Source organism: Neofelis nebulosa, chromosome 5 (genome assembly GCF_028018385.1).
Source record: "Neofelis nebulosa isolate mNeoNeb1 chromosome 5, mNeoNeb1.pri, whole genome shotgun sequence".
NCBI lineage: Eukaryota > Metazoa > Chordata > Mammalia > Carnivora > Felidae > Neofelis > Neofelis nebulosa.
The window spans coordinates 148,561,264-148,574,816 of record NC_080786.1 but is presented as its reverse complement, the minus strand read 5'-3'; the positions used below and the strand labels follow the sequence as shown (position 1 = coordinate 148,574,816).

General features: G+C 48.9%; 1 protein-coding gene and 1 non-coding gene across 4 annotated transcripts in view; one reads left to right on the top strand and one right to left on the bottom strand.

The window, feature by feature from the left end:
* Window positions 1-13,553, bottom strand: part of KCNE2 (potassium voltage-gated channel subfamily E regulatory subunit 2) — a 179,476-nt gene that overhangs the window by 23,948 nt on the left and 141,975 nt on the right. For 2 of the 3 annotated variants that reach the window (XM_058731913.1, XM_058731914.1), the window contains one exon: window positions 8,706-8,819. In XM_058731913.1, the coding sequence (XP_058587896.1) occupies window positions 8,706-8,816 (111 nt within the window). In that variant the 5' untranslated portion in view covers window positions 8,817-8,819. Of the gene's footprint in view, window positions 1-8,705; window positions 8,948-13,553 lie in introns of those variants that run through there. The other variant, XM_058731912.1, reaches the window with a different exon arrangement.
* LOC131513293 (U6 spliceosomal RNA) lies at window positions 8,798-8,899 on the top strand. The gene has a single exon (XR_009262515.1). It is a non-coding gene; the product is annotated as a U6 spliceosomal RNA (small nuclear RNA).

Sequence of the window (13,553 nt, the reverse complement as noted above, 5' to 3'; positions counted from 1 at the left end):
CGCTGCCCTTCTCGGGAGCGCAAAATAATGGAGAAGAAAGGAGTCTTTCCGGGAGGTTTATTTTCCACCCCCAGGATGGAAGAGAGTGATCTTCACCTCCGGAGATTTTCTAGGGCATGAATGCCCTTGGACTTCTTTCCGTGAATCCCGATGACAGTGAGGGTGTTCATCCCAGCCCACGGCCGAGCCGTCATCATTCAAGAGCAGCGATGCCCACAGTATAGGAACCAGCCACCTCCACTCCTGTACCTGTTATCTGCCCATTGCAGACATCACTAACCAAGAGTGGTTATCTTTTCTCCTGAGTCTTAGACGTGAGCTCAGAATCCTTCTCCACACTTCACCCCGGGAAGCCATTACAATTAATAGGAGTTGGCATGAGAGATTGAAAGTATTTGCCACTTCTATTTTAGTAACTCAGAAGAAGCCCAAGCGATAATCTCATCAGAAAGTTTTTTTCGCAAGGACAGGAGTCAAGCGATGTCCTATGACAGACTGTGGCTTTGATGCCAATTACTGCCCAAACAGAGAATCCTTATCACTGCTCTCCAAAGAGCTGGCTCTGACCAGTGATCCTCGGGGAGGGGAACACTGTATGGGATTTCACTGGGGACCCAGGCACGGCGGCCCAGCGGTGGGGTAGCCAATGCCAAGAGCACACCCTTTCTGCTCATCACACCCACACTTGAAGCTTGTCCTTCGACTGGACTTTTTGCCACCAGTTTGTAGCAGGGACAGAGCTGGCCGTCATCCTAAAGTCCTTTAGGAGACAGCTGTTCATGCACGGTGCCCCCCCCCTCCCCGCCATGTGTCACCCCACTGCTCTTTTTCAGCAGGCCTTCTTGGGCCCTTTTTTGTAGGAACTGATGTGTAGCACAGGTGAGAGAGGACTCCAGCCTCCAGGGCTGGGGAAACCCTGAAAAAGTGGCATCTCTCGAGTCGGGCCCACATTCTCCATGGAGGAGGCCCCTAAGTCACAATCCAGGGAACACCAGTTCCTCCTTCATGGACGATTGTCCTTGTGACTTTGGGCTTCCTTCCAACAGGCTTTGGGAAGGTGTCTCCTCCCAGATGCCCTTTCCCATCCCTGTTTTGCCATTCGTCGGAGACCAAAGCTTTAAGTGATTACAACAGTGCCTCCCGCGCCTCAGCCCGATGATATGGGGAGCATCTTCCTCTACTATCGAAAGTTGGTGTGCATCCTGAACACTTACCCGATGCCCTCAGGAGATCGGAGAACTTCACAGCCCCTCGCTCTTTCTCACCTCACCGCTGGGATCCTGAGTCACGTTCCTTGGGATTTGGTCAGTCACTTTAGCTCTGTAAGCTTGTGTCCTTCCCCTGCAAATGGGAATAATGACACCAGCTCCTAGGATTGCTATGAGGACCCAACGAGAGGGTCCACACAAAACCCTAACATGCAGCAAGCATCCAAAGGATACAAGCTTTATCAATATGGGGTAAATATTCCAGCCAAGACATTTCATCTTATGGATTTTATTTTAAGTTTATTTATTTATTTTTGAGAGAGAGAGAGAGAGAGAGAGAGAACAAGTGGGGGAGGGGCGGAGAGAGAGAGGGAGAGAGAGAGAGAGAGAGAGAGAACAAGTGGGGGAGGGGCGGAGAGAGAGAGGGAGAGAGAGAGAATCCCAGGCAGGCTCCACATTGTCAGCGCAGAGCCCGATGCGGGGCTCAAACGTACAAACCGTGAGATCGTGACTTGAGCCAAAGTTGGAGGCTTAACCGATGGAGCCATCCAGATGCCCCTCTCCTAAGGATCTTTAAAAGTTGTGGTAAAATACACATAACACAAATTTTACTATTTTGAAGTGTTGTCAATTCAGTGGCATTAAGTATCTTTATAATGTGCAATCATCACCATGATCCAGTTCCAGAACTTTCCATAACCCCAAATGGAAGCCCTGTACCCACTGAGCAGCCCCTCTGCTTTTCTCCCTCCCTAACAGCCTCTAACAACCACTAATCTGCTTGCTGGGTCTATGGATTTGCCAATTCTGGACACTTCAAATAAACAGAATCATACAATATGTGGTTGTCTGTCTGGTTTCTTCCATTTAGCATTATGTTTTCTAGGTTCATCCATGTTGTAACATGTATCAGTACTTCATTCTTTTTATGGCTAAAAAACATTCCTTGGTATGGATGGACCATATTTTGTTGATCTAGTCATCTCTCGATGAGCATTTGGGTTCTTTCAAATTTTGGCTATTGTGAAAAATATTGTGAAAAATGCTATGAGTGCTTGTGATCAAGTGTTCGTTTGAAACCCTGTTTGCAGTTTTGGGGGGCATGCACCCAGAAGCAGAATGGGTTGGGTCAGATGGTAATTCTATGTTTAATGTATTGGGAAATTACACACTGCTTTCCACAGTGGCTCTTCCACCAGCAGTGTATGTGGGTTCTAGTTTGACCATAGTCTCAACAACACTTGCTATTTTCCCTCTCTTAAAGATCTGGCCATCCTAGTGGGTGTGAAATGGTTTCTCATTGTGAGTTTGATTTTCATTTCTCTGGTAACGGATGATATTGAGCATCTTTTCATGAGCTTTGTGGCCATTTGTCTATCTTCTTTGGAGAAATGCCTATTCAAGTCCTTTACTCATTTTTTTGGTGGGGTTGTTTGCCTTTTTGTGGTTTCTCCTACAAATTTTAGGTCATCTAACCAATGGGGTCAGAAAAAAAGAATCAAAAGACGTGAAAGTATGTGAGCGTGTGTGTGTGTGTGTGTGTGTGTGTGTGTGTGTGTTCCAAATTCCCTATATAACCTGGATGTGTGGGGAATAAAACTAGTTCCATTATGTTGTCTAAAACTTATTTGTCTTCCTTTTCATCTTCACTGCCAGTTAAGGGAAAAGCTTAAGCTCTAATCTGATCTGCTTTATTATCTAGATCCTAAATCTAAAAAGTCCTCCCACTTATGCTCAGTCTTTTTAGAAAATAAACAAATAAGTAAACCCCAGTTCTAAGTCTCCGTGATTTCTCTTCCCTGACCCCAAGGTGGTCATGGTCTCTGAGAGTATGATGTGGTGGCGGTTTTATAACCTCAAGGCAGAGGGGACATCTCAGCATTCTTGGTGTGGTGACTTCTGCCTCCTCGGGACGCCTGGGCCATATCCCTTGTCTGCCGGCTGAGCCTCAGCAGACTGGAAATGGCGGCCAAAGACTGTGGTCATGTGGTCAGTCTTCTTGGCTCCATCAGAGGTACCCGCTCCTGGTGACACGGACTCCCCTTTGAGGTCTGGCTGTGACTTCCCCTGGGCCTTCCTCTCAGGGATCCCACCTTACCCCAACCAGAACTGGGCTCCTCCTGAGTCTTACCTTCACCACAGACAGGAAAACCAAGGACTTCTCAGGAAAGCTATAGCCTCGTGCCTTCCTGCCGAGCCACCCTGCACCACCAAGTTTGTGTAGAAGAGCTGCCCCCTTGGGAATCTCCTCCTGAAGACCCAAAGACCTGGTGGCCCATCAGAACGTGGCAACCAAATAGGTCCTTGAAGGACAGGGAAGCATGTTGGGGTGGGAACTCTACCTTCTGACTCTCACTCCTCAGAGCGCCTAACAGTGTAAGACATGGAAGGGATACTCAAGCCACAAACTGCCTGACTTGACCATGACAAATAGAAGCCTTGGGAGGTTGAAGGCAATAGCTCAGTGGCTATTTCTTTTTGAATTAGAGGAAGCATTCAAATGGCTACCCAAGCCCATCTCCATCATTGACCATGAACTCCCATAACTTAGTGCCCACAAAATGACAAAGGTATAGGGTCTATACTCATATTCTTTCTCTGCCAGTCTTGTAGGTCAGAAGAAGGAATATTTCCCTCCTCTTTGAAGCTAATTCTCCCACCCATGCTCATAATTCCCAACCCTCCATCTTATTTAAGATGGGAACTTGAGGGGCGCCTGGGTGGCTCAGTCGGTTAAGCGTCCGACTTCGGCTCAGGTCATGATCTCACGGTCCGTGAGTTCGAGCCCCGCGTCGGGCTCTGTGCTGACCGCTCAGAGCCTGGAGCCTGTATCGGATTCTGTGTCTCCCTCTCTCTCTGACCCTCCCCCGTTCATGCTCTGTCTCTCCCTGTCTCAAAAATAAATAAACGTTAAAAAAAAAAATTAAAAAAAAAAAAAAAAAAAAGATGGGAACTTGATCCCAGGAGCTCAAAGAGAGGACACCCTGCTCAGATCTACAGAGAAATGGTTGACCAGTTGGTATACTGTTGACTCCTGAGAGCAGAAACTGCTGAACCTTTCATTGCCTGCTGGTTTTGCCACTGCTTGACAAATGTGTTCACCTTGATCTGCCTGCTGGTAGACTACAAAATCAGGAACACTTAAGGATCTGGGATAAGGGGGAGAAAGATGCAGCCTTCAGCCCAAGAGGTCCCTGTTGGAGCAGGACAGACCAAAGGGGTTTGAATGAATAGGTAGTGAGAATTCTCAAGAGGACACAGAGTCTAAGAAAAGGACTTCCTGGAACTAAAAGAAAATTATTTTTATTAAAAAAAATTTTTAAGTTTATTTGTTTTTGAGAGAGAGAGAGAGAGAGAAAGCAGAGGAAGGGCTGAGAGAGGGGGAGACAGAGAATCTGAAGCAGGCTCCAGGCTCTGAGCTGTCAGCACAGAGCCCAACACGGAGCTCGAACTCACGAACTGCGAGATCATGACCCGAGCCAAAGTCAGACACACAACTGACTGAGCCACCCAGGAGTCCCTATGTTTTATTTTTTAAACGTGGGAAATAACTGAAAGGAGGACAATCACTGCTTATCAGTGAGCTCAAGGTCCACGGGACCGAGTGGAAGAAGGAGCTCATAATATGAAAACACAAAGATTTGGAAAACAGGAGGAAATAGCAAGGGATTTAGAGGGACAAAACAGGAGATAGGATGTTCAGATAAGAGGAGTGTCAGAAGGAGAGATGGAGGGGGAAAGAGAAGAACAGATGGAGGAGAAGTAATATTTAAGCAAATAACAGAAGAAAATCTCCATGGTCTGATACAAGATTTAAGGCTGTAGATGGAAAGGGCCAAGTCCCAGACAGGGTTATTTATTTTTTTTTTGTAAAGACACACACCTAGATGTAACTTGGTGAAATCTTAGAATTCCAAGAGCAAAGAAAACTGCTTACCAAGATGAGAGAGGAGGAAGGGTTACGAAGGGAGGTAGAGCTGTTTCTTTCTACATCTTCATGGTGTTTCACTAGTAAATATGAGTACTCCCTATTTCAAAATTGACAAAGAAAAATATATGAATGGGATTCTTTTTTTTTTTTTCAACGTTTTTTATTTATTTTTGGGACAGAGAGAGACAGAGCATGAACGGGGGAGGGGCAGAGAGAGAGGGAGACACAGAATCCGAAACAGGCTCCGAGCCATCAGCCCAGAGCCTGACGCGGGGCTCGAACTCACGGACCGTGAGATCGTGACCTGGCTGAAGTCGGACGCTTAACCGACTGCGCCACCCAGGCACCCTATGAATGGGATTCTAATGATTCTCATTTTTCTAGGGGCCCTCTTGACCCAATGTCTAAAGACAGGCATGACCCTGGACCCAGTGCCTTATTGTCCTGTTTCTCTGGTTCTGCCTCTCACATCTGGGTCCTGGGCAGCTCGAGCTCCTTCAGACCATCAAGCACTTCTTGGGTCTTTACTTTGAGCCTGAAACTGTGCTTGACATTGACATGCAAAGGTAAATGAGCATGGTTCCTATGCTTGGAGCGTAAGGTGAGGCCTCTGGGCCTTTGCTCTTGGCTGATTGTCTGGGTGAATGGTGACATCACAAAACATCATGCACATTTCCCCCATCAGCCTGACTGGGACCGCCACCCCCCGCCACCAAAGGAAGGTGGACTGACTCTATAGCCCTGTGGTTTCCATGACAACCTCAGGATGGCATGGAACCTAGCCGAGGTTCTTCTGAGACAAGATGGGTGACTTGGCCTTCCCCCACCCATCCCAGCTCCTTTCCTTTCTCCTTGCACCTGCCTTCCACATCATCCCAGTCACAATGTGTGTTGGGATTCCCTTATTTCAGGAACACATTCTATATTCGAAAGGCAATGGAAAACAGTCCCCAGAGACCGGCCACCGGGAAGCAGTTGTCACCCGGGGGGGGGGGGCAAGAGAGGAGATTAAGAACTCAAGAGGGGAGAACCTCCCTGAAGAGGAAGGTTCTCCCCACGTCTTCTCTGGTCAGGAGAGTGAGATGGGGATATAGGAACTTTAAGGGAAGTCAGCAGGAGGAGCATCACGGAGGACTAGAGAGGTAGTCTCTATCAGAAGAACCGTGGAGGACCACCACCCAGGGCACTGACCTGCACCGCCAGGATCTGCCAGGGGCAGCTCAGGAGGGTTTTAAATGATACTCAGTGAGGCAGGAATATCACCATATCGGACACAGTCGGGTTTCCAATCACCAATGTGTCTGCGGAGCTGATGAGTTTGCCTATCTGGAGGTACCAGACTAGGTAAAGGGGTGCAGCTTCCCAGGTGCTCAGTGACTCCAAGTAACATCAGATGCACCTTTAGCACAAGGCAATAAACTCACACTCCCTGCTTGTTTGCCATCACCCCTCCACAACCTACCTCTCTGATTCCCCTTCCACCTGTCTGGTCAGGAACTGGGCACGGCCTGGAGCTTGGGACCCTTCCTTACCCTAAAGCTTCTTCTCAATTCCAGAGGCCAAGAAACAAGAGCACGGTCACCCCTCTTCCCGCCCCCTGAGATATGCATCTTAGTTAGGGCAAAGACCCCAGAGGCCCAAATGAGGAAATGTCAAGGCATCCCAGGGCAGCTCAAGGCCACGTGGCCAACCCCAGCCAAGGTCCGAGCCAAAGGACATAAAGAAATAAGCTTTCCATGGAGAGAATCTTCAAGGATTTGCACTCCTGCCCAGTTGACAAAAGCCCCAAAGTGTTGGCCTGGGGAGGGAGCGCCAGCTTTATGTTTAGTCTGGCACTGATCTAACAGGCCTGCAAGGATCAGCACGCTGAGAGTGTGGGTTTCAAGGCCCCTGAGTACCCGTGTTTATCTTCAGGCCGAGATCCAAGAGCTGAGAAATGTGTCCGTTTCAAAATAATAATTACAATAGTCTGTCTTCGGTAGGATGCAGACTTTGGAATCCATGTCAAAGTACAGTGGGACAAAACACCCTAAGAGGAAGAGATCTGTATGCCCGAAGAATGGAATTTAATATAAGAATTCTCAGAATTCATGTGGGCCTCACACACCTCAATAAGAAAAAGATGTGAAGACGTGATAATTGGAAGAGATAATGAGGGAAAAGACTGGAGCTTAATGCTTTGCAAAATTGGGTGTTTCAGCTGGTTCTGGTCATTGGACAATGGAAGGATCAGCATTTGGATATTCAATTACCTCCTGAAGCTGAGGACTAGTTGGATATATTTGGTTCCGGAAATGTCCCAATGAAGCAAGAGAAAAATGGAACAAAAGGCTTTGGCAGAGGCCAAGCCATTCTCACAGCTGCAGAAATGGAAGACAAATCCAGAGCGCCCTCCACCCCGCCCCAAACCCAGCCCCCTCGTGGCCTTAGGAAAACACACGAAGCAGAGCTTTGTGACAGCTTGGCTCACGACGGCATGAGCCCCCCCAGGAAGACCCTCCTCTGTGGGCCCACCGTGTCCCTAGGACACGCCATCTCTGCCCCACTAAGAACGAGAAATACTGAAATAACCTTTCTGACTGTTGGCACGAGGCACCCGGGCACCCGGGCACCCAGGCACTTACCAGTTGGCTTCCCTGCCTCCTTATAGAAAAATGCCAACTTCTTAACCACACACTGACATTCCTGGCAGAAAGAGCCTTCTTATTCCAACCTGAACCAACGAGAAACAAAGCCAGTCGAGAAATTTGCCTGTTGGGATTGCAAAGCTTTGAATGCCATCAGTCATGTGGAAAATGTTGAGCCGAGCCTGGCAGAACTCTCCAAGGCCTCCATGCAAACAACAAAAGGCTGCTGAGAGCTCTCAGGCCCGCGTGGAGGAGGAATCGCTAATCACAAAACCAGTCCCTGGCCTCCTCCGATGGCCCTAATGAGGACCAGGTGACCGCAGATGAATGCGACCACACTGCCTTTGCGTTTGTCAACTCTGAGATTACCGCAAAGCCTGGAATGAATGAGTCTACAAACAAGAAAATCTATCTGTTCGGGAGCTGGAAAGAATAGGATGTGGAAAAGGCGGGGGGTGTCATCAATTACTTGTGGTTCTCGGAGAGCCAAGAATTATGCTTGGAAGCACAACTTCTGAGCATCTGGAGAAGTCTTTGGTCAGCATCCTCAGTCTTCTGGATAATATCAAAATCATTCAGACCATCCAAGCGAGGCCAGATGGAGGCAATATTGTGTAGTGTGCAAACTTGTCTTGGGCCCCTCTCTGCCTTCCCCCTGCTTCTTGCCTGTCTTCCTGGCGGGGGGGGGGGGGGGGGGGGGAGGGGGGGAGGGGCACACCACCCAGAACAGCTTAGGGTCTCACCTTCTCACCTGCCAAATCTGCTCCTAAGAATGGGTCTGAAACAGGGTATTAACGTATTTCTATTGTAATGGGAGCGAATGCCTTCGGACAGAGGGTCCCTGTTCTCACCGTGGAAACTGAGGAATTAGCTGACAGCAGAGAAGGCAGGGGTCACAGTGAAGAGGCTTTGGCGGAGGGAGGAGGGAGGGACACTCACCCAGCTCTTCCCTTCACTTCCTGTGGGGCCTTGGACACTGGCCTCTCTCTCTTGGTCTTGGTTCCCTTCTCTCCATAAGGAGGGACACGACTGCTCCCTTTGGCGACACATATACTGAAATTGGAAAAGCACAGGGAAGATTAGCATGGCCCCTGTGCAAGGAGGGACATGACTTAGCCTACTTGGATCTTCCTTCGATCTGGACCGGCCCACGGGCCGTGGGCCGGCGGAAGCTTCTTGTGAGGTAGTGAGGCCTGTTTATGGACATGGGGGGACCCGATAGGAGGTGCTGCAGCGCCCCTGTGGAGCAGCCTGTCGCAGCCTCCGGAAAGGCTGACCACGGGGTCCACCGGGCCTGGGGGACTGGCCACAAGGGGTCACTCTCACGGTGCCCATGGGGGCACTTGGGAACATACTGACGGTGTGATAGTACTCGGGCTGGGCCCCCGTGTACCTCGATTTTACTCCCCTGCAGGGGTTCCAGTCACCCTGCAGGTGAGACAAATGACTCAGCTTTGCCAGGGCGAATGACGCCCCCTGGGTTTGTGCAAAGCCACCACCACCCTGCGTCCTCCTCCAAATCATTCCCAAGCAATATCGGACACGGCAGGAGCTCGTCTGTTCCCGCGGACGCTGTCCCTGTCATCACGCTTCCTCCTCTTCCCTCACAGCCCGCCTGCACCTCAAAGCGCCCTACAAACCCCGTGGACTTGACCGGACTAGAAGTCAGGGCCACAGAGGACCATTCCTTGTTATTCATAAATGTAGGTGGGTTGTTTTTTGGTTTTTGTTTTTTGATTTTTGTTTTTTTCTTTTTTTTAGGAGAGATATGGGGGTGTCTGGGAAAAGGTTTTTAAAATAACTTTTTACAGCTAATGAAGAATTTTAAAATATCCTTTAAAACAAAAGGCCTCTTTGGAGCTCAGGCCGCAGAACACCAACACAATGAGCACCCTGTTTACTTGCTACAAATTGTTTACTTTGCTACAAATTGAATGCAGAGAGAGGGCTTTTTGTGCCTCGGGTTGCAAAGATGTCAGCCTCGAAAAGAATTCAAGTAACTTTAGCCCCGTTCCACACACCCCACCTCAACTATGTGCTATGGAATGATGTTGTGTTTGGAGCAGCTGTCCAGCGCTCTGATTTGGCCCTGCGGTGGGGTGGGGGTGGCCGGGTCTCTTATTACAACTCTGTCTTTTAGACCCTAGGGTGAAGAAAATGAATACAGCAACGTGGTGTTTTTGACCTGTGGAAGAGACTCCAGCCTCCACGTGAGATGGAAGGGAGGGCGTGTAGGAAGGAGGGGAGGAGAGGTGCTCCCTCTCCTCACAGCTTATTTTGGGGAGCTATCCCTCACCCTCTGACCCCCCCCCCACACACCCCGCCCTCCACGGTCTGCCATTAATGAAAATATATCTTCCACTCTCCAATCCATGGTTCCCCATAGTTCACCCTAGTTGCTGTTTGCTTTGGGCTACATTGTGTCCCTCCCGTATTCGTGTATTAGAACCCCAACCCTCAGTATCTCAGGATGTATTTGGAGATGGGGCCTTTAAAGAGGTGATAAAGCTAAAATGGGGCCTTTCGGGTGGGCCCTGATCCTATCTGACTGGTTTCCTTGTAAGAAGAGGACATTTGGACGGACCCAAGAGACACCAAGCGTGCACGTGCACCAAGGGAGACCACGTGGGGACACAGCGAGAAGATGGCCGTCTGTCTCCAAGCCAAGGAGAGAGGTCTCCGAGGAAAGCAGCCCTGCGGGCACCTTGATCTTGGACTTCTAACCTCCAGAACTGTGTGCAACAAATTTCTGAAGTTTTAAGCCAGCCGGTCTGTAGCATTTTGTATGGAGCCCTAGCAATTTACTATCCTGTCAGAAGACAAAGACCCTGGAGCTGTCTCCAAGCTTTCCTTTCTCATTCTATAAATAGAAATATCTGTCTTGTAGGACTCTTGCAAGGGTTCAGATTGCAGGTGACAAGGCATGGGGAGCAGGGGTCGGAGACAGGCGCTCGCTAAATAATTATGAATGTTCAAATTGTTATTGAGGGACTAATCGGTGCTTGTATGTTACTTATGGGCCCCTGGCCCCTTACTCTCCGTCATTCCTGAAATCTCTCTCTATCGCTTTGATGATTTAGGCACAAAAGGATTTAGTGTCATTGGCAAGCCTGGGGACCTCCTCCTCTGGGCCACCATGTTGTCCATTTCCAGGGGGCCTGGTGTTTGTCACCCCGAAACCAATCCCTTCTTCATGACTGTAATTTACATCCTCACCAATTTCACAGGAAGTCAGTATTCCATAGTAACCATTGGAAGACAAAGTTGTGTTGAAGGTCTATACGAATTGTATCCACAAAGCTATTCACTTTTAGGTCAAACTCTAGGAAATTAGCCACGTGTGATTTTGCCCTGATACAATCTGTTTCCTTTCCCCAAAGAAATACTATTTTTTAACTATTGGGAATGTCTGTCTTCTCTCATACCTGTGCTGTGTGATACGCTGGAGAGGCAAAGCTTATACACTGAGACTTCTGTTAGGTAGGAGGGTTTCTGGGGACACTGTGACCACATGTAATGATGGGTTGCATCCTTCACCAACAGTCCTGGCCATTGATCTACATTTAGCTTGCTTGTCTTTGAAAATACTGGACTTTGACCACCTCTGAAATGAAACTTCCAACCTGATAAATTAGAATCTCCCCCAAAGTTCTCCCAACCAACATTGGCTCGGATGCCGGCCACATACCACTTCTCTCCCTTAATTTCTCTAACTGAAAAGACCCTCTTAGCCCTCAGTGTCCGAGAGCCACAGATTCTCTGCGTGGCTTTTGGACCAATCTTTCTATAAACGCTTTGGCCTTGAAAAGTTAGCTCACCACGGAGCTAGTTTAGATCTCTTTGTCTCAATGAGATGGGCAGGACAAACAACTGGTAAGCTGTAACAGCAGAGGTAAATGTACCGTATCCTGTCTAATTAATGTTTTTCAGCTTTTACAGTATGCTCTCCTCACTACTGATGGATAACTTCAGCCTCAGGATTGTAGAGAAAGCTGTGCTCGTGAAAAGAGAGTTGTCTCCATTTATGCCAGCCATGGCTGTCTGTCTTTGGCAACTACTTCTCTCCGTATCTGACGTCTCTTCCTTCCACTTGGACTTAGGAAAGCTGCATGCCCAGGGATCACTCTTTTAAAAAGCAGTGGAGCCAGAACTCAGTCACGAGGAGTTTGACTCCACATCTGTATCTGTCTCCCTCTTGCTATTGTGTGTCCACTCAACTGCATGGCCCTTAGGCAAAGCAAGACTCCTCAGCCCAAGGCAACCCTGGACCAGAAGGGCTGTCTTCCTCCAGGGAGCCCAAGCCGTCTGGGGAGGACCCTGACATTGGCAGCTGAGGCCCCTGGCCCCTTACTCTCCGTCCTGGATTCTGTTCTGTCCGTACTTTCTCCACCCTCTCCAGACCAGCTCAGCTGCATCCACTTTGCCTGCTGAGTTGCCACCACGGAAGGGGAACCCAATTTTGTCCCCAAGATGCAGAAAAGAGGAGCAGTTATGCCATAGACTTCTAGGGGGCTGCCCAGTTTCAATCCTGGCTTCTCCACTTACTCGCTGTGTGGTTTGGGACAAATTACTGGACCTCTCTGTGCCTTGGACTCCACATCTGTAAAATGCGGAATGACAACAACACCTCCCTCACAGGGAGACTGTGAAGTTGAAACAGCATAGTCTGAACACTGAATGATCATTTGCTGTCATTATTTGCACTAGCGGTCCTAAGGAAACCTCCCTCCTCTTAGAGATAATATTTTAGAAGGAAACTCTTGTTAAAAATTAAAAAAAATTTTTTTTTAGTGTTTATTTTTATTTTTGAGCGAGAGAGAGAGAGAGAGAGAGAGAGAGAATGTAAACAGGGGAGGAGCAGAGAGAGAGGGAGACACAGAATCCGAAGCAGGCTCCAGGCTCGGAGCTGTCAGCACAGAGCCCAAGGGGGGGCTCAAACCACACAAATCGTGAGATCATGACCTGAGCCCAAGTTGGACTGAGCCAGCCAGGTGGCCCTAAAAAGTTGTTTTCATGTTTATTTTTGAGACAGAGAGACGGCGAGCACATGTGTGCATGAGTGGGGGAGGGGCAGGGAGAAGTGGGGGCAGAGGACCTGAGGCAGTCTTTTCGATGAGAGTGGTGAGCCTGATGCGGGGCTTGGACTCAAGAACCGTGAGATCATGACCTGAGCTGAAGTCAGATGCTTAACCAGCTGAGCCAGCCAAGCACCCCTAGTAGGAAGCTCTTAACCGTAGAAAACACCGGAAGAGCTAAAGAAATACATCTCTAACTGTAGATTTCCAGGCACCCTGGTGCATGGGTACTTCCTTGTATCCTCCAAATCATATCACCCACCTGTCCTGACCATGCTAACAGCTCAAATAATAGCCACCAAGCTGGTATGCACAAAGTAGCCGATCGCCTTGCGCCAACACTGACTCAAGCTTTTCATTAGTTTGATGTGCGCGGAGGAGGTTCCTGTGCTATTTAAATGAGGCCCAAGGAAGACTTAATCTCTGCAGTGATGACCATTACTCCAGAAAAGCAATGAGGGAGGGGCAGGGCCCGGCCCCAGGCTGGCTTGCTAGGCCTTGCCTGAATTCTGTCCACAGAGCGGGGAGCAGGGCAGAGGGGCTGTGCTAAGGGAGAGTGGACAGCTCTGGAGGTCCCCCCCTCCTTTTTTTTTTCTGCTGTGCACAGTTGGACCAGTTACTGGTCCCGATCACGACGCCTTGTTTATTGATTCCACAGGCTCAGGACCAGAGCATGATGAATATCACTTTTCCACTGGGGCTAAAGTCACAG